Genomic DNA, 22518 nt, shown 5'->3' on the forward strand with positions numbered 1-22518 from the left:
TTCTTTCTCTCTTTCTCTCATCAGTCTAGCTATCAGTTTATTGACCTGTAGATCTCCATGAAGTACCAACTTTTAGCTTTATTTTCTTTCTACTTTACATTTTCTTGATTTCTGCCCTTATCTTCATTACTTCCTTCCTTCTACTTTGGTGTATCAGTCAGGGTCCAGGCAGGAAATAGAAACCACACCAGTAATTTGAACAACAAAGTGTAACATAAAGAATTATTAACTGATAAAGGTGGTTAACTAGTAAAAGGGAGAGAGGGGACCCAGAAGAACAGAAACAGTAAATATGAGAAGCAGCTACTTTAGAAGAAATCACAGGGGAAAACTTTGTGACATTGTGTTTGGCCATGATTTCTTGGACATGACCCCAAAAGCACAGGCAAAAATATTTTAAAAAAGGGCTTTATCAAAATTAAAACCTTTTGTGCATCAAAAGATGCTATCGACAGAGTACAAAGGAAATCCATATAATGGGAGAAAATATTTACAAGTCATATATCTGATTAACATCTAGACTACATGGAAAACTCAGTAACAAAAATACCCAATTAAAAAATTGGCAAAGGACTTGAACAGACATTTATCCAAAGAAGACTTGCAGATGCCAATAAGTCCACGAAAGATACTCAACATCACTAATTATTAGAGGAATGCAAATCAAAACCCAGTGAGGTACCACCTCTCACTCATTAGAATGGTGATTATAAGCAAACAAACAAGAAATAGCGCGTGTTGGTGAGGATGTGGGGACATTGGAATCCCTTTGCACTGCTGGTGGGAATGTAAAATGGTCTAGCCTCTAAGGAAACAGTTTGGTGGTTCCTCAAAAAAATTAAACGTAGAAATACCACATGGGCCGGCCTGGTGGCTCAGGTGGTTGGAGCGCTGTGCTCCTAATGCCAAGGTCACCGGTTCGATTCCCACAGGGGCCAGTGAGCTGTGCCCTCTACAGCTAAGATTGTGAACAACGGCTCTCCCTGGAGCTGGGCTACCGTGTTACCAGGAGTGGCCGGTGGCCAGCGGGAGTGGCTGTGAGCTGCTGTGAGCGGCCTACCTATGACTGGCAACTGGCAACCAACTGCCTCAGTGGTGGGGGGAGCACAAGGCTCCTAATACCAGCATGGGACAGGGAGCTGTGTCCTACACAACTAGACTGAGAAACACCGGCTTGAACCGGAGTGGGGGTAGGGAGAAGTGGAAGGGAGGGGGGAAAGAAATACCATATGATCCAGCAATTCCCCTTCTAGTTATATGCCCCAAGGAATTGAAAGCACAGGTATGTGTCCACATTCATAGAAGTGGTTACCAGAGACAGGGGCAGGGGATGGGGAGGGAGGTGTTTGATGGGGACAGTTTCAGTCTGGGAAGATGAAAACCTTCTAGGAGATGGAAGGATGGTGGTGACGGCTGCACAACAATGTGAATGTGCTTAACCCCCTAAAAATTATTAAAATGGTAAATTTTACGTAATGGATGTTTTTCCACACACACGCAAAAGCAGCAGCTACGACTTCTGGGGCTGAGGGAAAGTGCATGAGAAGGAAGAACATGGAACATCATCCCGCCTCGCTGAGTCTTGGGTTCAGGTCCTGTTGAAGAAGAGCATGTAGTTGCCACAGAAACCTGTGGCCTGCTGGTGGCAAAAAGCTCCTGCCAGAAGGCGTGGATGGAGTTGGTCTGTGAGGACAGCTTATTGAGTGGCAGGGAAATTTCTGGAGGGTGTGGGCAGGTTGGAGCTGGTCCACAGGAACTGCCCGCCAGGTGTCTGAGAAGTTGGCTGGTGGGGTGGGTGGGAGTTTGAGCTGGTCCACAGGAAGGGCTGTCTGGGGTGCTAGAGAAAGTCAGCTGTGCTGCAGGAGGAACAGGGCACACAGAACCTCTGCTGTATCCGACGTGTGTGTGTGTGTGTGTGTGTGTGTGTGTGTGTGTAGAGGAAATGATTCACCCCAGTGTGCAAAGGTAGGGGTCAGAGCAGGCAGCCCAAGGGTTAAAGGAGCCCAGAGGAGGAAATGGGGTGGGGTGGGAACAGGAGATGCAACAGAGCCGGAACTGCCTGCCACACCTAGAAGGGATGGCGAGGTTACCAGGTTACCGGGAAGCTCCAATCAGAACTGCAGGCAAATCCTGAAGTCCAGTCATAGTTCATGAAGCCTGGGGATCCCTGGAGGTAAAAGAAAAGACTCCTCTGTGTGTGTGTGTGTGTGTGTGTGTGTGTGTGTATACACACAAATGTGCACACAGCTCTCGTTTTCCATTTTTCTGTCTGTCTGACCACCACCAAGAATTTCCATGAACCTCTCTCCACTCTTCCCCAGGCTGCACGTGGAGGGACACACGTGCACATACGCGCACACACACACACACGCACACACACACACACACACACACACACACACACACACAGAGTCGGGGCGAGCCCCCCCTTGGATTGTACCTCGGCCTGGCAGGAAACTGGACTCTGGGAAACTCTAGGCCCCGCCTTTGGCACAAAACCATGTTTTTCGTTGCTGTTCATTCAAGGGAACAGAAAGTGGAGGTGGGGTGGGGACAGTTTACCGTCAGAAGAGCAGAGTTTGTCCAGTGCAGTTGAGGGCCTGTCCTGGCGGCTTATGTCCCAAGCTGTGGAGGTCTCAGGACAGACATCTCTGTGCCCCAGGTGTCTCCTAAGGTTGGGAGCAGCCACTCTCCACGCTGGCCCTTCTCCTGGAGTTCTGGGCCAATATCAGCATTTAGTTACGTGAAGGAGCCTCTGCAGTTACCTGGCCCTGTGGCCCCCAAGCTGCCTGAGTGCAGGCGGCTGGTTAAGTTGCCTGGGAATCCTGTTAAAATACAGGTTCTGGCCAACCCTGGTACACTGGGATCAGATGAGGGCCCTGAGCTGCCCAGAGTGAGTGGATTGTGGGGTACCAGGATGACGGGAGTCCCCCAAGAGCAGATACTCTGTGAGCGGGACGTCTACTAAGATGGGACGTGGGAATATCCAGGGACGCGGGAATATCCGGGGACGCTTGCTGACCAGAGGCCAGAGCTTAGGGTGAACAGCCGTGTGACCTTGCAGACGAGACAAAATAATGGATGTGGACTTTGGTTGCAGCAGGGAGGTGACACCGTGCCACTGGGCCACCCTTGCTCAGGCCCTGGATTGGTCCTGTGGCTGCTGAAACAAATGACCACAAATCGGGGGCTCAAGCAAGAGAAATCTATTCTCTCCCAGTTCTGGGGCCCACATGTCATGATTAAGAAGTGCCAGACGGGTCTGGGAAAGCACGTGCAGATATGAAAACATGTCTGTGCTGTGTGTGCGTGAGGGGGACTTAAGGCCACCACAAGCAGAGACTGCCTCCCTAGAAGAGGCCCTGGCAGCACCTGCCCCTCCTGGTTCTAAGGACGGGCGCCAAGAGCAGCAGCTATGGAAGCACGTGGCATTCCATGCTGTTTTAAGCACATAACACGTGTCTCATTTTTATGTACTTAGCAAACCCGTAGCACTTGCTTTGTGCCAGCCACTGTTCTAAGCACTTGCAAGAGTTAACATGTTTTCAATCCATAACAACCCTATAAAGTTGGTAGTGTTATCCCCATTTTATAGATGAGGACACTGAGGTATACAGGAACTTGCCCAAGGTCTGTCTCTCTCCTTTACGCTCACTCTCTCATTCGTACACACGCTCACACACTCACTGGACGCTTGTTTCTCTTCTGATGTGAAGACCTTGGTCAGGGTCTCGCCGTAGCCCTGTCTTGCTGTGGCCACTGAGGGACATTCGTGCAGCCTGGTCCCTCTGGCCCATCTTCCAGCCACCCACATGCTCCTGCCCAGCTCGGAGCCTTTTTTCCAGCTTGAGGGGGGGCTGAATGTCCCCTTACTCCCTGGAGGTCACTGGTCAGGTTCAAATCCACTCCCACCAGCCTCTCCTGCCACCGCCGTTGGCTGCCAGGGCCAGGCTGCTTGCTCGTGGATCGAGGCACCTGGCAGCTGTTCGGGAAGGAAGTGACACTTGAGCCGAGAATTCTGCTCCCAGGGAAGCTTTGGGAGGAGCAGCTGAGGGGACCTGCTGGCCCCCTGCTGCCATGTCCCTGCCTCTAAGGACGGGCATGGATAAATCATGGCCTGAGCATCTCCCACAGGGAGCAGAGGACAGGATGAGACCTGCTACCTGCTTGTCACACATTGTCAATGAGGAATTGATCCAGGCCGGTGTGCTGGACCAGCCCACCCAGGCCAGTGCTGGGTGCCCACAGCCGTCATCCCACGGAGGCCTGGTGCACAGGCACTGCATTCCAAGGAAACTGAGGCTCAGAGACATCAAGCAACTTGCCTGGACTCCACCAGCTAGTGATTGTAGCCAAGCAAGGATTTCTGTCCAGGTGTGTGACTCCAGAAGCCCACTTCTTCCTATTCCATCAGGCCCACGAAGGGACCAAAATCTTCTTCCCGAACTGGACTATACGGTGTTTGTGCGGCTGGGCTCACTGCAGTTGCTTAATTGAAGTGTTGAATGAATGGGTCCATGCGCCCCTATTGACACGAATAACTGGAAGCTGATGGCTTTGGCCCAAATGCCTGTCTCTATCCCCTGGCCCAGTGTCTCCCTCTGGGGTGTGTGACCTTGAAAACAATGACCCTCTCCATCCTGCCTTGGACGGCGTCTCCAAGTGGCGTCAGGACAGCAGCTGGGGATTACCAGCGCCCTATTGCTAGCGGGCTGTGTGCCAGATTCCCGGCGTGGATGTGTGCGTGATTGTCAGCCACATGTGTGCAAAGAGCTGCCCATGTGGGACTTGTGCAAATGCACCCCCTCCCCGGCTTCCACCACCGGCCCTGCCGGTGGCTGCCAAAATTCTGCTGTGGAACGTTGGCCTATGGGGGGTCTCGCCGTATGTCCCGGCTGCTGGGGCTGTTCATTTGGGTCACATGGCTGTGTGCAAAGAGCCTGAACATGGATCGTGGGTCCTTCCACCTGATTGGTGGAGACCCACAGCCCACGCACAGTGGCTGCCACATCTGAAAGGCCTGCACAGTAAAGGGCTTACATGCGACCTGTGCAAAACCATTGTGGGGGGTTTAGACGTGCTCTGGCCTCTTCCTCCTGTGGCGAGGCTCTGAGTTTCCACCCTCAGAAGACAACCAGTATCTGAATCTTTGAGTCACTCACGGTGGTGTCCTCCCTGCTGGGAGGGTGTGCCTAGACCTGGAGGTGATGCCACAAAACAAGGACCCCCGGGCTGAGTGACCAAACAAAGACCACCCACCAAGGTTCATGTGAGGGAGGCCATTGTGCACCCGGCCTCACTTATTCCTTTGCTCTACAGACACTAGCGATTGCCCACCGCGCACCACGCGGCCTCTCCAAGCATCGCAGGTACCTCACACCTGGCGTGGCCTCCAGTCTGGTCCCCTTGGCCTCTAGGACCTTCTTCAGGGGCTCAAAGCCACAGCACCTGCTGCCTTTACGTCCACATGCACAGATGTGGTGTTTGGACAAGTTCACGTCCCAGCAACTCCACTGAGACCTAGGGGACTTGGCCGGCTCCTGTCCTCCTCGCACCTCTGCTTCCCATGGGGGGATGGGAGGAATGGAGACGCTGCCATGGGGGTTCTTGAGGGTTAAAGGGGGCAGTGATGTAGGTAGTGAATGTCGTAGAGGGTGGGCACACAGTCAGCCTTCAGGAAAGCTGCTGTTCCTCCTTCTCTTGTTCTTATTTCTCCCCCCAGCCTTCCCCCTCCTCCGCTCCCCCGCCCTCCTCCCTGCACTACCTCTAGCACTGTAATTGGTGCCCCCAGTGGTCCCCTCCATTCCGTTCCTCTCTCTGGTTCTCTAAATGGGGACTCCTGCACAGAATGGCGCCTGCCCTGCCTGGTGGACTGGGGGCAGCCTCAGGAGACGCACTCCAGGAAGGGGCTCGGGGACCATGTGGCGGTGTGGATGGGACACGGGTGGGACGGGGGAAGGTGCCATGGGAGGGGAAGCGGTTGAGACATTTGCTAGTGCGCACTCCCAGGGCTGTAATTCCGGCGGGGGCGGTATTTTGGGGTCTGCCACAGCTCCAGCACCTACAATGGCTCCCTATTACCTATCTCCTCCTTACAATGTTTTGGTGAAACTGTCAAACATGCAGCAAAGTTGGGAACATTTTACAGTGCACAGTCGTATGCTTAGCACTTACCGTGTTTCCCCGAAAATAAGACCTGACTGGAAAATAAGCCCTAGCATGATTTTTCAGGATGACATCCCCTGACATAAGCCCTAATGCGTCTTTTGGAGCAAAACTTAATATAAGACCTGGTCTTATTTTCAGGGAAACACGGTAGATTCTACCATTAACAGCTTGCTTTATGCCCTCTGTCCACCTGCCCATCCTTCCATCCAGCCACACGTCCACCTTGGTTTTATTTTTGGTGCATTTCAAAGTCAGCTGCGATTATCCTGATTCCCTATGGAGTCACAGAATATATTCCAGTCTCACTTTCAAAACTTCTCACCAACTGCCCACTCCTTATACTCCTCCAGAACTATTTCTTATGCACGAGCACTGCAGGAGGCGTGGGGGTCCTGGGTTTTCCTCCTGGCTCTGTCATTAACAGCTGTGCAACCCCCAGCAAACCATTTTGCCTCTCTATGTCCAGTTTTCACACCTGTAACATGGGAGGGGTTTAAACTAAATGTTATCGGTGATAAGAGCTACTGTTTACCAAGCTCCTGTTTTAGGCCAGACACTTTCCACTCACCATCTCTAACCCTTTCAATCTAGTTTCCTAACAGTAGCGCTCGGGAAGGTGAAGTAACTTGCCACCCGACCGCCCGATGAAAGGCTGCAGTGGGTCTGCACCCAGCAGTCTGACCGGAGCTCAGGCCTCAGCACACACCAGTGTTCCAGGGCTGTGCTTTGTTCCAGAAACCATGTGCACATCCCTTCCAACTCTGTGTTGAGTGATGTCATGTTGGTAGCTTGTTGGCAGTCAGCCATTGTGAGCATATTTACACCAGGGCGATGGGCAAACATCGGGCTTTCCCCCGCCCACCAGAGCAGGTTGTTAAATATTGACCAGGACGCCACTAAATCAGCCTTGTCTTTCATCCTTTCTTAACAGAAATCTTCCTGGAAGCTTTGAGTACTGATCTCTGTTTTAGTGGGTGACGCCTCTTGCATGGAGCTCACCCTTCATCTGAAGATCTTGCTTTGTCTCACCATTCTGAATGTCACTTCCTCCGGTTCAGAACTAAGCATGGAGCGATGAATGGGGAAGGTTCGGAGAAATGCAGCATTAACAACGGTTGTGTTGTGTTGTGTCCTGGACAACGGAAGCTTTGCTGGCAGATGGCATGAGGAAAGTGGGCACAAGGAAAATGACATGGTTCTGCAGGAAGGGGACATATGTGCTGAGGTTTTAGGTCCCCGATGGGATGTTTTCCCAGATTAATGTTCTAGGTTATTCATAATGAAGTAGAAACCTCGCAGTTGCTGGGCCTTGTACACGCTGCTGGAGCACATGTATCGCGTGGGCTCCATCCGTTGTCCTCTGTCCAGTGGCAGTGCCTAAGCCAGGGGCCTGTCCAGATGTGCTGCGTGGGTGAGTCAGTGGCCTAGAAGGTCCACGTTGCCCTTGAAAGTAATGCTCCCAGCACCAGGCTACACTTGAGCTTGTGTGTGGGTCTGTTTTCCTCCTGAGCAGCTGCCCCAGCCAGGCAGACAGATTCCTGGCCCCGTCCTGCCCCCCGGGTTGTGCAGCTCCAGATGCGCACTTACTTGGGCAGGGATGGCAGGCCCAGGGCCAGGCGTGTGGTTGTGTGGATGGGACAAGCAGGGAGACTTAGACTCCGTGGCCCCATCTGGAATGTCCCCACCCTGTTCCTGAAGGTGAGAAATTTCTCTCTGCTAGAGAACAGCTGTGCTGAGAAGGTGGCCCATCTTGCTGGCAGGACTGCTGGGGGACAGGAGGGGTGATGCTCATCGCTTCCTTCCTCCTGGCTGGGTGCTCCCTGCAGCAGGAGAATCCTGTCACTCTCCTCTTGATTCTCTGCTGCACAAAGCCCACCTCCTGATCCCTGGTCCCCGCTGCCTGGCTTCCCCCTCTGGGAATGGTCTGGGTTAGAGGCTGCCATGGGTACTGGGAAGCCCAAGGAAGGGTCCCAAAGAGATTCCTTCTCCCCAGGGACTCCAGGGAGGCTTCCTGGAAGAAGGGGCAACTGAGCTGAGACCTGAAAGATTTAGCCAGGCCGAGGAGTGTGGGAAGGGCCTGCCAAGCAGAGCGCCTGGACTAAGACAGAATAGAGGTGTGACTCTTGGCTTGTCTGGGAGCTACGAAAGCTGGGCCTGCGCAGAGGGCATGGAGAAGGTCGGGAGAGGAGGCAGGAGTGGCTGGCAGGGTGGCCTTGTCAGCCCAGCTAGGCTCTCACCGTATTCGGCAGGTGATGGGTGACTTTTGCATTTTAGAAAGATCTCCCACCAGTAGTTGTGAGTTAGGTTGGGAAGAGCCAAGACCTTGGGCAGGGAGGCCACCTGGGTGAAAGAACCTGACTGTTTAGTGTTAATGAAAAACAAACCACCAGCACCCCTCCCCCCTCAAGCTGTGTCTGACTCTTGAGTCCCAGAGGTGGGAAGGGTGATAATTGGCCCCAAAGGCCTCGGGCCATCTTGTTCCTGTTCTTTCTGGCTGGTTTCCTCCTTGGCTCACCCTTTCAGCTCCCTGCTTGCAGGAGTCTCCTGGGAGACTGCCTGTCCCCAGACGGGTAGCATGGCTGCCCAGGTCCCCAGGAAGCAACGGGGGGCCCTCCCTTTGCTTCAGGGGCCCCCGACTATAGACAGTCCAGGGGAAGCTGTGTGGGCCCCTGGGCCCTTGGGCCTGGCAGTCTTTGTCCTTTGTCCTGGTCCCTCTCCTCACAGCCCAGCCAGAGCTGGCAACCCCCTGACAAGGGTCTGTGGCTGGGCCAAGTCACTCGAGTGACTCATGCTGGGGGAGAGCGCACAGGCCAAGTGCGTTAATAGCAAACCCATTACATCCCCAGGCCACTTCACAGAGGGACAAATGGTTCATTGAGGCTGATTTGGGTGCTGGCTGGCTTGGGTCACACTCAGGGTGGGGGAGATTTCATTATCCAGGAAAGCAACAGCAGATTTGTGGGGAGGGGGGGCCGCACACCCGCTCTTCCTGTTTCCTCCCACGCAAAGCATTCTGTTCCCAAGGCTTTGGGCCAAGAGCGGCTCAGAGGCAGGATCCCAGGTACCGCAGCCACCCGCTCCCTTGGGGGCCGCAGCAGTCCAAGGGGTACATCTGGTGGCACAGAACCTCCTCTCATGTCGTGGTGGGTTGGGAATGGGGTAGAAAAGTCCAGCCCACAGGGAACCCCCACACGCATTTCGGCTACTGCCTTCTGTGACTTCGTCCACTGGACATTGTGTCTTCTGAGGAAGCCCTCCTCCTCCTCCTCCATCGTCCCGTGGAATACAGAGAAGGCCCCAGGTGCTCGGTGGAAGGAGGAGGAGGGGACAAGGACAGGACAGGCAGGGGACCTGCCAACTCCAGATTCCCTCCCCAAGCACCTGCGGCTTCCCTGCTGAGGCCGTGATGGCCTGGTGTGGAGGGTGATGGAGACCCCCAGCCTCATTCCCTTTCCCTCTGACCCTGGCTTTGCCCTCAGGGGGTGCTCTGGAGCACCCCGCAGAGCCCTGGGGCTGTTGGAGGGGACACAGCCCAGGTTGCGTAGACATTTGCCACCTCCTTGATCTCATGCTTCTAGAACAGTCCCTGGCTTTGCAGGCTGGTTTCCAGGAGATTTCCTCATATGAGGTAACCATTCGACTGAAAATCAGTTCTCTTCCAGGGCCCCTTGCAAGTGTCCATAGTCAGATTTTCGTCTTTGTTGGGGACAAACTGGGAGATCATGCCCCCTGGGAGCCCCACACCTAATACTCTCTAGGGGCCAGTGTCTCAGTCCCCTTCTCAGAATGGAGGGGGCAGATGCTCCAAATTCCAGGCCCCCAGAAAGAGCTGCCAGCAATCCATAACTCTGCATCTCCTTCCTGCCTTTCTGTTCTGCAAAAGAGTAAAGCAGATACGCTTTCCCATGGGCAAAAGCTACAGTCAAGCTGACCTTCACTCTCTCTCTTTCTCTCTCTGTCTCTTTCTTTCTCTGTTTTAAAGGACCCAAATAGGCCAAAGACAGAGTGAGCAGCAATGATAGGTGCTAAGCTCCCTGCACTGAGGTGTTCACGAGTAGGGCGGACAGGCATTTAGGGGGCAGGCACTGGAGGTGGATTCCAGCAGCGGGTATGGATTCAGGCTAAGCCTTGAAGCCCCTTCTGAGAGGGTGCAGACGAGGGTGGGGGCGTAGGGGGTTCCTGTGACCTTGCCCTTCCCATGTTAATGGGCTCCACTCCAAATTTTAGCCCTCCCTCCTCCCACTTGCTGGGTGTCTCCTGAATGGTGGGCAGGGGCATTGTTAGGGCGTGTGGCCACAGTCCAAGGGGGCAGGCGGGTGGGCAGCTCCCCAGAGACGACGTCACTTCGGTCACTGCGGTGACTTTAAAAATAAGTGCAGCCACAGAGGGCCTGCTGCCCTTTCTTCTCTGCTCAGACCCTGTTGTTCCCGCTGACGTGGAACTGGGGCAGGCTGGTGACTCAGCCCTGTCCCCACACTGCAGCAGTGGTGACTTGCCTCCAGCCTCCAAGCCCTTTGGAGCAAGGTATCGGCTGGAGAAAAGTAGTGAGGCGGCCAGGACATAGAGAGGACACCTTGTCTCCTAGGTAGTGGCTTGGCCAAGTCTCCTGGCAGCCCAGGGTGGGGAGTCTGCAGGCTGGCATAGTCGCTCACTGCTTCCAGGCTGGGCTGATACCAGGCTGGCTGCTCCTGCGAGGCCCCTTGGGTGACTTTGCAGGGCCACTGGAAGGGCCAGAGGGAGTCTTCCATCAGCCACAGTGTAGGGGGGTGGTGCTGAGCTCCCCCCACCCATCTCTGTGCCTCCAGCCTCAGATGGCTGCTAGGAAGTTGGGGACTGGAACCCATTCCAAAGCCCTGTTTTGGGGGCCGGAGTAGGAACAGAGGGTCATGGCACTGTAGAAAGATGGAATAACCAGGAATAAAACATGAGTCATCAAAAGAAGTGTATCTGGGTGATAACTCATCAAGCCTGTGGTGGGGGGCGGGGCAGACTTCTGAATTTGCTGATGAAAAGCCCATTGGACGTGCTGATAAACCACGGCTGCCAGAGCCACAGGCCCAGCTCAGCTGCTGAGGAGTCATCGCGGAGGGGTCATAGTTTCCATCTAGGCCTTCTGCCCTCTGTGAGCAGCACCGCCCCTGTCCTGGCTCCCTGGCTCCCTGGCTCCCATCGGTTTTAACATCATTGCAGTAACAGCTACAAGTAACACTGAAAAATGGGAGGGGCAGGCAGTGCTGCATTCATTCCTCGGTCTGTTGCCAGAGCTTGGACACAGGGAACGTCCAAGCTGACTCAGGCCTGAGTATCTGTCAATGGGAGAGGGCCCTGGGAGAGTTGGGGGAGGAGTGAGGATGGGGGTCGGGGTGGGGAGGCCTGTAGCCAGGAGCAGAGAGCTTGCCCGGGGCCTGCAGGCCAGGAGCTTCCTTTCTGGGGCTCGAAAGCTCGGATTTAGCAGAGTACTACTTTGTTTAAAAAGTTCCTCGCCTGGCAGATAAGGCCCTGGCTGCTGTGGCCAGCGTTTGCTGTAAATTGTCTGAACAAAGCGAGGTAGGGCGATAACTGGGAAGTGTGGGGAACCGATTAATCATGTGCGAAGAAAATGGCATTCTCCTTTGAAGTGAAACCTTATGGTTGCGTTTAGGCGGCCAGGCAGATGGTGTAAGGGTGTTTCGTGGCCTACACACTGGTTAAATATCAGCTGTACCCACAGACAGGCTTCGTGAGAAGGCTGAAAAGCAGGCAGCCTGAGAGGCTGAGGCGTCTGAAGTACAGTTGGTGCCGATGTCACAAGCGCACTGCAAAGGGACATGGGGTCCTGGAGGCTTGGCCCAGGTGCAGATAGCAACCTACCTGTCATCCTGAATGCTGGGTTCGGGGCGGGTCTGTGTGGTGATTGGCAGGCCTGCAGGGAGTTCCTGTGAGTTCTGAATGTCCCCTCTGCCCCTTTGGGCTGATTTGCTGTCTTCGGGGACCCTGCCATCCTGCAGGGGAAACTGGACTTTGTCATTCCACAGGATTTAACAGGTTCTCGGTAGTCCCCATTGCATTACTGGAGGCAAGGAAGCAACTGTCTCCAGGGGTCTCCTGGGGGACCCTGGGATGGTCGTTCTGACATTTAAGACAGAAATGACAGACAGGAAGCCAGCAGGGGGAACATCTGGGGAGCTGTCCAGACAAGAGAACAGCTAAATGGAAATGTCCTGAGGCTGGAGGCAGTGTGGACAGAGGGATGGAGGCCAGGGGAGCTGAGAGCAGAGCGGGGGTAACCTTGGCCACCAAGGTAAGGAGTTTGCCCGTGGTTCTTAATGTGAAGGAGGCCCTGGGAGGTGACGCAGTCTGACTTAACTATTAGAACCTCACTGAGTTCTGGGTGGAGGGAAGCGAGCATAGCGCCAGCAGTTCCGCGAGGCTTTGCAGGCACGCAGGAGAGAGGATGGCAGAGTAGCAAGACTGACTTACACTCGGAGGCGTTTTTGTGAGCCAGTTGTGAAACAGCCATTCTTAAAGATTCAATGATAGATACTGTAAAATATATCATTTACATTTTATAAAATAGAGAAACTTAAAAATAAATTACATGTAATTTGTTATTTTAAAATGAAATGACAGAATTACCATATGATTCCACTTCTGAGTAAATACCCAAAAGAATTAGAAGTAGAGATTCAAAGAGACCTGTTCACAGGAGCCGAAAGGTGGGAGCGACCCAGGTGTCTGTGGATGGATGAATGGACACACACAGTGGGTCCATCCACACGATGGAATATTACTCAGCATTAAAAGGGACAGAAATTCTGACAGATGGTACAAAATGAATAAACCCTGACTAGAGAACCTTGAAGACATTATGCTAAATGAAATAAGCCTAACACAAAAGGACAGATATTCTATTAAAGTTCCTGGAGTAGTCAAATCACAGAGACAGGAAGTAGCATTGTGGCTGCAGAGGGTTGGGGGGGGGAAGACAGGGGGCTATAGTTTAATAGGAGTGGAGTTGGGGAAGATGAGAAAGTTCTGGAGATGGATGGTGGTGACGGCTGCACAACCATGTGAATGGGCCTCATGCCACTGAACTGCACCCTTAAAAGTGGCTGAAAATGGTAATTTTTACCACAGTAAACAATGCATTGCCCTAGTAGAAACAATCAAATTGTATATTGGATTTATATAGTATAAATGACAAGTAATTATATGAAAAACAAAGGGAATAACCACATGACGCTCACGCGTCCTAGGCATTTCACTGCATCTGCTATCTGCGTCCTTGAGTCCCCTACCTCTGCTGCATCTGGACAATAGGACGCCGTGTAATGTTGGCTCCTGCACGGCTCTGCCCAGCTGCATCTTCAGGGTGTCACACGGGCAGCTCGAAGGGGGCCCAGGTCGGGGGAATTCACCCCACAGAAAAGGCACAGGCTACAAATCAGGTGTGGTTTGTGTGGAAGCCCCAGAGTGCTGGGGGGTCCACAGGGGGCAGCAGACCCTTGGAGTGGGGGCACTGCAGGAGGTCACAAGTGGACTGACCCGCAGATGCGCTGGGAGGTAGAAACTCACCGACGGCTCCGACGTGGCAGTGAGGGAAGCAGGACTCAGGTTGCTACCTAGACACCTGGGTGGGTGGCGTCGCCGTTTGTGGGGATGGCCGGCCACAGGAGCTCGGGGATTGGAGAGGGTTCAGCAACTAACAGATGGATCCAAGGGCCTGGTGCTCAGGGAGGCCCTACTGTGCGCCAGGCCCAGGCAGAGCTGACGCCATATGGCCCCGGCCCTGAAGGAGCCCTGGTCTGAGGGGACAGATGAGCCACTTGATGGGATGTCCTGTCCAAAGGCCCAGAGTGGCAGGGCAAACAGCCACTGTCCTCCCTCTGCTCCCCAAGCCCCACCTGGAGCTGGGGTCATGGATACTGATTTGCGAGCCATCCGGCTGCTTCCGCCCAACGTTTCCTCCCGCCCTCTTTTTCCCATGCTTTACAAAGGTTCACTCCGCAGGGCTTGACATACCGGCTGTCCCTTCAGGCTTCTTCCCGTTTCCAGAAAGGCTTGAACTAGAGTTCGTACTACACCTTTCTTACCCACCTGTGGCCTCCCGCTTTTCTTATTAAAACTTGCTGTCTGAGTGCCCTGCTCCTAGATTTCCTCAGCACGGCCACTGCCGGACAGGGTGCATTTCCTAGGACAGGTTTGAGGCTTGTAGACATCTTTGGGAGGTGCAGCTTTGACCTGAAGTGATTCAGATGGGACCTTCAGCTTAGCACCTTGCGGCTGCTGTCACCAAGTACCACAGACTGTGAGGGCTTAAAACAACAGAAATGGGCTCCTTCCCGGTTCTGGAGGCTGGAAGCCCGAAATCAAGTGTGAGCAGCGGCGCACTCCCTCTGATGGCTTCAGGGGCGACTCCTTCCTCTCCTCTTCCAGCTTCTGGGGCCCCCAGTGTTCCTTGGCTTGTCTCCTTCCCTGGAGGTGTCTAGGTGACTCCAGTCTCTGCCTCCGACTCCACATGGCCTCTTGTCTGTGTCTCTGTGTCTCCTCTGTCTCTTATGAGGCACTCGTCACTGGCTCTAGGGCCCACCCTAGCCCAGGATGACAGTATCTGGACATCGTGACCTTAATTACATCTGCAAAGATCCTTTTTCCAAATCAGGTCACATTCTGAGGTTCAGATGGGCCTGTCTTTTGGGGGCCACCATTCACCCCACAACCGGTCTCATGGTGGACCTGTGAGGGAGGTGGTCCCTTGGTGTCCCTCTAATCACACCTTCCCATGGGGCTAGGTCTACACCCCATCTTGCCATCTCTGTGGCCTTGGGAGAGTGTACCATTACGGAAGGCGGAGGCCTGACAGTTCTATTTGTCTTGCCAAATTGAAGCTCTTTTCTCTCTGTGCTGCTGCTCATTTTGTCTGCCCAGGGTCTCCACCAGGATCATTTGTGCAGCTCCCCAGCCCTGACTGCTCATGCCCTGGGAAAGGGGGTTGGGGGGACCCTCACTACCCTCCAGGGATCAGGCCCTATTAAGGTCCTGGAGCCCCAGATTGGACACAGCCGTGGGAAGTGATCAAAGGCTGGGGCATGATTAAAGGGCCGGGGTGGATGATTTAAGCTGAGAAAGAGAAGGCCAAGGAGCGACTGGATTGTCTTCCAGTTTCAAGAAGGTAATTATTGCTTGAAGGGTGGTGCCCAGCTGTTTCCCATCTCCTCCGAGGACAGGAAAAAAAGAAAATAAATGATGTGCAATTAGAGCGGTTAGTTAGATATACGGGTGAACTTCCTGGCTGGGAGTGTGGCTACACTGGGTTGGGTTTCCTGGGCGAGCGTGGGGAATCTCCTTACCTGGCAGTGTCTAGGCTTGGTAACAGCACCCTAGTGGTTAAAGTGAAGGGGGGCTGGAGGCAGGGGGATGGACCGGACTGGTTCTGGAGCAGTCATGCTAACATGGGGCGCTTTCTGACCTCATAGGTCAACTCCTCCTGCCATTGTCCTTTGGGTTCCCACAGGGGAGCATTTTGGTGAGGCGTGCACCCTGGCCGGGCTCCCTGAAGAGATAAGCTTAATGGCAGTGAATAATGCACAATAAGCTGACCCTATGCTAATCTGGCAGAGCCCAGGCCAGCCCTCTGGGAGAACAATCCCATGGGTGTGTCACCACTCACCAGGTGCCTTTTATAAACACACAGGAGAATAACGCTGTGGCCCAGGTTGGATGCCGGCCAGGACACCCCGCATCTTCCCGCCATCTTCCCCATGGCTGTGCTGTTAGGCTATTTCTTAGGGGCAGGGGACCACCAAACTCCTAAACACTGGCTGGACAGGTGGTCAGGCAGCGCCACGCGCTGATGCTCATACAGGAATGCCCTGGCTGGTTAGAAGCCCTTGGGGGGGGCGGGGGCATTAATGACAGTGGCAACTCCTTTTCTGAAATCCGGTCTCCCAGGCAGACGAGGGTGTGCGCGCATCTGAAATGTCTGTGGTTTTGCCGTTCCATGTCCACAAACTCACTTGGTTGAAAATAGTTCAGAATATCCAAAGCATGAGGGAGGGAGTGACTGCTTTTCTTAAAAAGGAAGGCCTTGATTTTATCTACTCAAAAAAGCCCACCAAACCTAGCGCACTCTCTTCAAGTGGCCTAAATAACCGGGGTGACAGGCCGGCTTCAGCACCCCTTGCACATCAGAACTAAGGGTAGGGGGTCAGGAGGAGAGTGGCAGCGACCACCCTGAGACCCAGGACAAGCTGTGGGGCCACACTGAGGGGATTGTATTGCAGAGTTGCCCACCAGCCCAGAGGGTTTTATGCCCTGCTATGAATTCTCCCAGGGCCCCCTGATTTGGGGCAGAAACCCTGGGCCTAAGGTAATGAGGGGAAACGGGCAGGCGTGCTTAACAGGCTCAGCCAAGGGGAGTAGAAGAGGACCCCCACCCCCGCAATTGTCAGTGCCAGACCTGGAGGCTGGAGGGCCCTTCCTGGGGATTTGATCCTTTTGCTTTTCAAGTTCCAACCCATCCTTTTGTCCCCAGCCCTTAGGACCTGCCTGGTAGGCAGTAAGGTTTAATCAAGGTTTGTCGATGAGATGGAGCAGGTACAAGTTACTGCCCTGGAGGGCAAGGCCCGGCCTGAGGTTTGAGCCCAGATGGGGGGAGCAGGAGCCCCAGGCCCCTTGCTCCCCATTCCCTAGCTCTTTCCTTCAGATACTGTGAAATAGCTTCCTTCTACGGGAGGATCGGGTCTACACTCTGCCTTAGAGAAGCCCCTCATTGTGAGGGGCGGGGAGGGGGGTCCACGTCCGTAGGTGCTCTGACAGGGGCGCTCCATCTCTGCCCCTCGCCCCAGGTGGGCCAGTGCCATCTAAGCCACCCGCCCCAGAGGATGCAGCGGCGACCCCGGGGTGGGAGGGTGGGGGTGGGTGTAGCTGGAGGGGTCCCCACACCCCCGGCCACGTGACTCTTGTGCTTGGCCCTCGGCTCTTTGCCAACAAGCTGGGATTCTCGGCTCTTTGCCAACAGGCCGGGATTCTGCGGGCTGCCAGCCCCAGCGCTTAACCCTTGCGGGCGCTGAGCACAGGAAGGCGGGACGGTGGCCAACTTTGTTTGGCTCCGTAAATAAAAACCTCCGCAGAAGGAACCCTGTGCCCCAGGGAAGGGGAGGAATCCTTCCCCCCTTGGCGCCGCCCCCGTGCAGCCGCCAGGCCTACACATCCGCCCACATCTGGCCGCAGCGGGGCGTCCCGGCGTGGGGGGAAGGGGCCGGCCGCGTCCGTCGCCGTCCCCTGGGCGCGGGCCACGCTGGGAGAAGGGGGGTGCTCGGGTCGGGCGCCCAGGACTCTGCGCGTCCCGCGGCGTCGGCTCGGTCCCGGCCCCCCCAAGCCCCAGCCTTGACAGGCGGGCGGAGCAGCCAGTGCGAGCCGGGAGGCTGGGCTGCGGTGCGGGAACCTGATCCGCCCAGGAGGCGGGGGCGGGGCGGGGGTGGGGGCTCGGGAGCGGAGGCCGGCGCCCGCCCGCCTCCCCCATTCATTCAGCCGAGCCCGGGGGCCGAGGGGCTCCGCGGCCAGCTCTGCACGGCGGGAGCGCGGGCGGGCGCGCAGGGCCCGGCGGCCGGGGCGCTACCTCTCCACCGCCCACCGCGCGCGTCGCGCTGCCCTCGAGCCACCATGTCCGACCCTGCGGTCAACGCGCAGCTGGACGGGATCATTTCGGACTTTGAAGGTGGGTGCCGGGCGGGCTGCCGTACTGCTTGGAGGCCCCTGGGGCGGGAAGGGTGCGGGAAGGGGGGGCGGGACCCCCGAGGGGGCGCCCTCCCGCGCGCCCCACGTCGCCTACGTGGAGGACCGCTGCCGCGAGTTTCCTTCCTTTTATTGTTGTTTGTGTGTGCCGAACGAGGACAGCCTCTTCGAGGGCGCCTGGGGCTTCCGCGGAACTACCGGAGCGCAGTTTCCCTCTCGGGGTCGCTCAGCGCCCTCCCTCCCGCGCTCCGGGCCCCTCGGCCCTGCGGCGAGCCAGGGAGTTGGTTACTCACCCCTGCGTCCTGCCTCGGAGGACAGCCCCCTCCCCCACACCAGTTTCGGGCTGGGACGGAGTCGAATCCGGGATAGGGTGGGCCGCCGAGTGGAAACGGCCGGGCCCACGGTGGGGTCTTGGGCGGGTGGGGGGCGCCCACTGGCCCCCATCCAGGCCTGGGAACATCCTCAGCCGCCTGCCAGAGTCAGGCTGTGCCGGGAAGGAGGGGTCTGCGTGCCGATAGGAAGCGCATTTTGGTCCCCTCCCCCCTTGGGGGTTTACAAAGTGTGGAGAGACTTTGGGGGGCTTCTCCCTGCGAGTGCAGTCCTGCATCCCGGCCCTGGGCCTGTGCGCGCGCGCTTTCATGCCTTCTCGTGACTGCCTGTGGCTCTGCGTCCTGCGTCCTGGGGAGTAAATAAAGGGGTAGGAAGGGAAACGCACACAATAGTCTCCAGCACTTTGGCTAGATTTCTGAGGGGGCGGTCCTGCCTCTGCTGGGACCTGGAGCCCCTGCCCCTCGGAGGGGCCCCCAGGCAGCCTCAGGCAGAGCCCTCTGGTGGGCTGGGCTGGGGGAGGCTGGGCTGAAATTTCGGAGTTACAGACGTCTAGGTGCCAGGCCAAGCTGGGAGGTCTTCCACCCGCACGGGCAGAACCGCGGCTGGTACCCCAGTGTCCGGAACATAGCTGCTCATATGGCCCCCTGGGCTCAGCCCCATCTGCACGGACACGCCTGGGAACCAGCGCCTGGTTGGACCCAAGCAGAGCCCAGCTTGGGTGATTCTGGGCTAGGCCTGGACTGGCCTGATGAGGGAGGTGGAGAGGCAGGAGGGGTTGTGGTCCTGTGGCTGGCACGCCCTGTGCAGAGGACAAGTGTGCTGTGCGCTGGCTCAGCAGAGGCAATTCTCTTCAGACTCTGGCACTGAGCACTGAACAAGAGAGTCCATGGTCTGCAGAGCTGTGGTGGCTCGTATGGGCCATCTGGACACCTTGGGGCACATGCTCATCCTGGGGGCTCCCCATGTCTGCTGCCTTCTGTTTTGCCTTGCGCCTGCCCCAGCTGCCCTGCTTCAGGCCCCCACAGCCTGCAGATTTTCCGGGTGGCAGGTGGGGGTCGGTCAGCTCTCAGTCCCTGACCCAAAGACATGCTGGCAGTGGGACTTCTGGGGAAGCATGGGATGCCATGGGCTGGGCGATGGGAGCCCTGACGTTGGATGGAGAGGTGGAGTTTTGGGGGGTCGCGTGGTCCTACGGCTGTCACCGTTCATGCCATGTAGGTTGTTAGTGCCTCTGCCTCTGTGTTCGTCTTCACCCCAACGTGCCCCATCTGAAGATGCTTGCGCCCTCCGAGCCACCTCCCAGGCGGCTTCTTGACTCTCTAATTTAGTCTGAGACAGTAGCCTCATTGAGACCATCTTGGGGCAACAGTTGGCAGCCCTTTGACTCCAGGGAGAGATTTCTCACTGTTAGGGAGCGGGGCCTCGGACTCTGGTTCCCTGTGCGCATCGGTCTCCCTGTGTGTGCCCTGAAATGCCTGAAATGTTCGAAGTGCTCTGATGATGGGGATGCAGGCATTAGAGTTCCGCTTTGCTTCCCCAGTGGAGGTGTGCCTGAGTGTGAGAGTGCCAGCTCGGGGACCTGAAAGGCAGCCTCCCCAAGTGCCTGCCACAGGAACTTGGAGTGGAGCTGGGTGTTGGGAACTGACAGCTTTGCATGGAGGGCCGTGAGGAAGGAGAGGGTATGACCCAGCACAGCAGTGGGTGGCACGAGCTGGCAGAGTCAGGGCAGGGGAAGGTCATTGCTGGCTAACCAGAGAAGTCCTTATGGAGGAGGCGGACCTTGAGTGAGTCGGAATGTGATTGTGTGTGTGTGTGTGGGGGCATTGGGGCCAGGGGCAGCCAGCACAAGTGGGGGAGGCCAGAACGAGCTGGTCCGTGAGAGGGCTGGGGCACAAGGAGGGGCCAGCTTGCAGCTGTGGAAGGCCAGGCGTGCCTGCCCGGAGCCTGGACCATCCTGGGGAGGCAGCTGGAGTGGTCGAGATCAAGCCGGAGGAGCGCTGGTCTGTTTTTGTGGGGTCGGGGTTGGGGTGGCTTTGGCCGGGGCTGCCCCTATGCTTCTAGGTTTCCACAAGGGCGAAAGGGGCAGGGAGGACATGGTCAGCTCCTCTGTGACTGAGTAGTTCCTGAGGCCGGAGGACCTGGTGCCCTCATGTTGAGACACCGGGGGCCACCACCTAAGCAGGGCAGGTCCTGAACCACGGTGCCACTGGGGGTGATTTTCAATCCGAGCAGACTGGACTCCTGCACAGGGCCAAAGGGCCCTGATCAGGGTGTGTCTGGGACGTTTGGAGGCAGTGGAGGTACTCAGGCCAGAGTAGTGAGCCCTGCGGGGCAGACAGGAAGCTGCCCAGGAGTGTGTGTGTGTGTGTGTGTGTGTGGGGTGCCCCAAGTTAAAAATCTCCTGGTGCCCGTGTTCGGGGCACATCTGCCCCCTGCCCTGGGGAGCACCCGTCTCTCATCATTTTGTTCCCCACCTGTCTCATCGCCCACCCTTGAGAACTCACTCACGGTTCCTGAGGGTGAGATCCTTAGGCATAGCACCAAGGTAGCTCCGGGGGTCAGCCTGTCCCCTCGTTTGGATTTGTGTATCTGGGTCAGATGCCCCTCCCCTCCCCCCTGGGACTGAGAGGGTGCTGGTGTCTTCCATGAACATGAATGCCTGACACCTGCCATTGCCCTCCCTTCAAGGGGCTCTGTGGAGACCCCGTCCCCATGGAGGGGCAAGAAAATATTTTGTATTTTGCTGATGTGATTTTTTAGAGCTTCCTTTCCCACTTTTCCCAGCACAAACGGGCCTCGAGATGACCTCATCGCACCGAAGTGCCCCGTGCTGGGGTGGCAGGAGGGCTGGTCCCTTCCCCTATCTCGCTCCCGGTTGCTGGGGGCATGGGCCGTTGGGCAGCGTGTTCTTTAGTGAATGCTGGCCAAATCTGTTATCACAAATGCTGCTACAAGTCGGGTTTTTGTGTAACAAGAGCTTCCAAGTGCCAGCTGTCGGCCCACTTTCCACGGCCAACAGTGTTTGCTGTAACCAGATTTGCACGCAGAGGAAGAATCCTAAAAGTCCTTGATGTTTGTTGAAACCAGACCAGGTGCTCTGGCCCAAGAGCCATGCTCTCTCACCTGGGGCATGTCTACCCTTCTGAACCCTTCACTTTCTCTCCTCGGAGGACCCTCTGAGCAGGCTGTGGGCTGGGACAGGCGGTAGAGGGTGGGGGCAGGGAGAGGGTGTCCTGAAGGGGATAGGACCGTGCAGATGTATGTACCTGCTGGTCTGGGAGCCCAGATCCCTCTGGGACAGGGGCCCTGCAGCCAAGAGGCTCTCTTAGGGGTCCAGAGGCCACGCAAAGCATTGCCTGGTGCTCTTACTGTCCAGAGTGCGGGACCAGGCCCACCCACCATCCCAGGTATAAGGAGGGCAAACACACATTTCCCAGGTGGCAGAAGCACCTCTGTGATCAGCTTCACAGCTGGGCTGTGGATCAGACCTGGCTGAGCAGGTGGGGACAAGCGCAGGACACCCACACTGTGGAGTCTCAGTGTGGAAAGACTTGGAGGGCGAGCTTACGCTGCCACTTGAAAGCTGTGTGGCACAGGGCGTCTTAGCCCCTGCGCCCCCGTTTTCCCCTCTGCTGAGTGGGTTATAAACCCCTCTGTCTGAGGGTTGTCCGGTGCCGAGCCCAGGTCCGCGCTGGGAGTACGGCAGGTTCTGCTGGAGCTGGGGTGGGGGCTGGTATTTGAAAGGGACAGATGGGTGTGGGTGCCTTAATGTCAGGATCGGGTGATGGAAATTGTTCAAAGGCCCAGGCAAGGGCCTGTCTGACCCCCTGGGGGATGATGGTGGACAGCACTGCAGAGTTGGAGTGGCCACGAAGCCTGCCTGGGGGTCCTGGCCAAGCGACGGACATTCTGTGTGGGGGTGCCACAGCGGAGGCTGGGGTTGTGTGGGCTGCAGGGTTCCTGCACTGGGGAGGTTGACTGTCCCCTCTGCCATGCCCTCTGCCCCAGCGCATCACAGGTGGCTGGGCTGTAGGCCTGCCTGAAGGGCCGGGGTCAGAGAGTGACACGGCACATGCTGGACGTCTTCACTGCAAAGACAGGCGATGGGTCAGGCCACCTGCCCGAGGTCTGAAAGGCGGTGGGGACAGGGAGCCGGTGTCCAGGAGGCTGTACTATGGAGGGCGGCCTCCTCGTCCGGTATCCCTTGCTGAGGCCCGATTGTGCCTGGTGGTGGTGAGCTGGGCTCCCAGCTGGGAGACCAGTCCCATGTCTGACCAGTGGGGAGAGCCATGCGTTTCTCTCTTG

At 56.4% G+C, this 22518-nt stretch overlaps 1 protein-coding gene across 6 annotated transcripts in view; it reads left to right on the forward strand.

The window, feature by feature from the left end:
• SEPTIN9 (septin 9) overlaps positions 1-22518 on the forward strand; it is a 152450-nt gene that overhangs the window by 37727 nt on the left and 92205 nt on the right. Inside the window, exon 1 of one of the 6 annotated variants that reach the window (XM_081029927.1) lies at positions 17624-17866. The exons of 4 other annotated variants lie outside the window; for them this stretch is intronic. In XM_081029927.1, coding sequence (XP_080886053.1) covers positions 17812-17866 — 55 coding nt within the window. In that variant the 5' untranslated portion in view covers positions 17624-17811. Of the gene's footprint in view, positions 1-17623; positions 17867-20073; positions 20214-22518 lie in introns of those variants that run through there. One more of the 6 variants, XM_081029931.1, reaches the window with a different exon arrangement.

Source organism: Rhinolophus hipposideros (assembly GCF_964194185.1).
Source record: "Rhinolophus hipposideros genome assembly, chromosome: 20".
Classification (NCBI taxonomy): Eukaryota; Metazoa; Chordata; class Mammalia; order Chiroptera; family Rhinolophidae; genus Rhinolophus; species Rhinolophus hipposideros.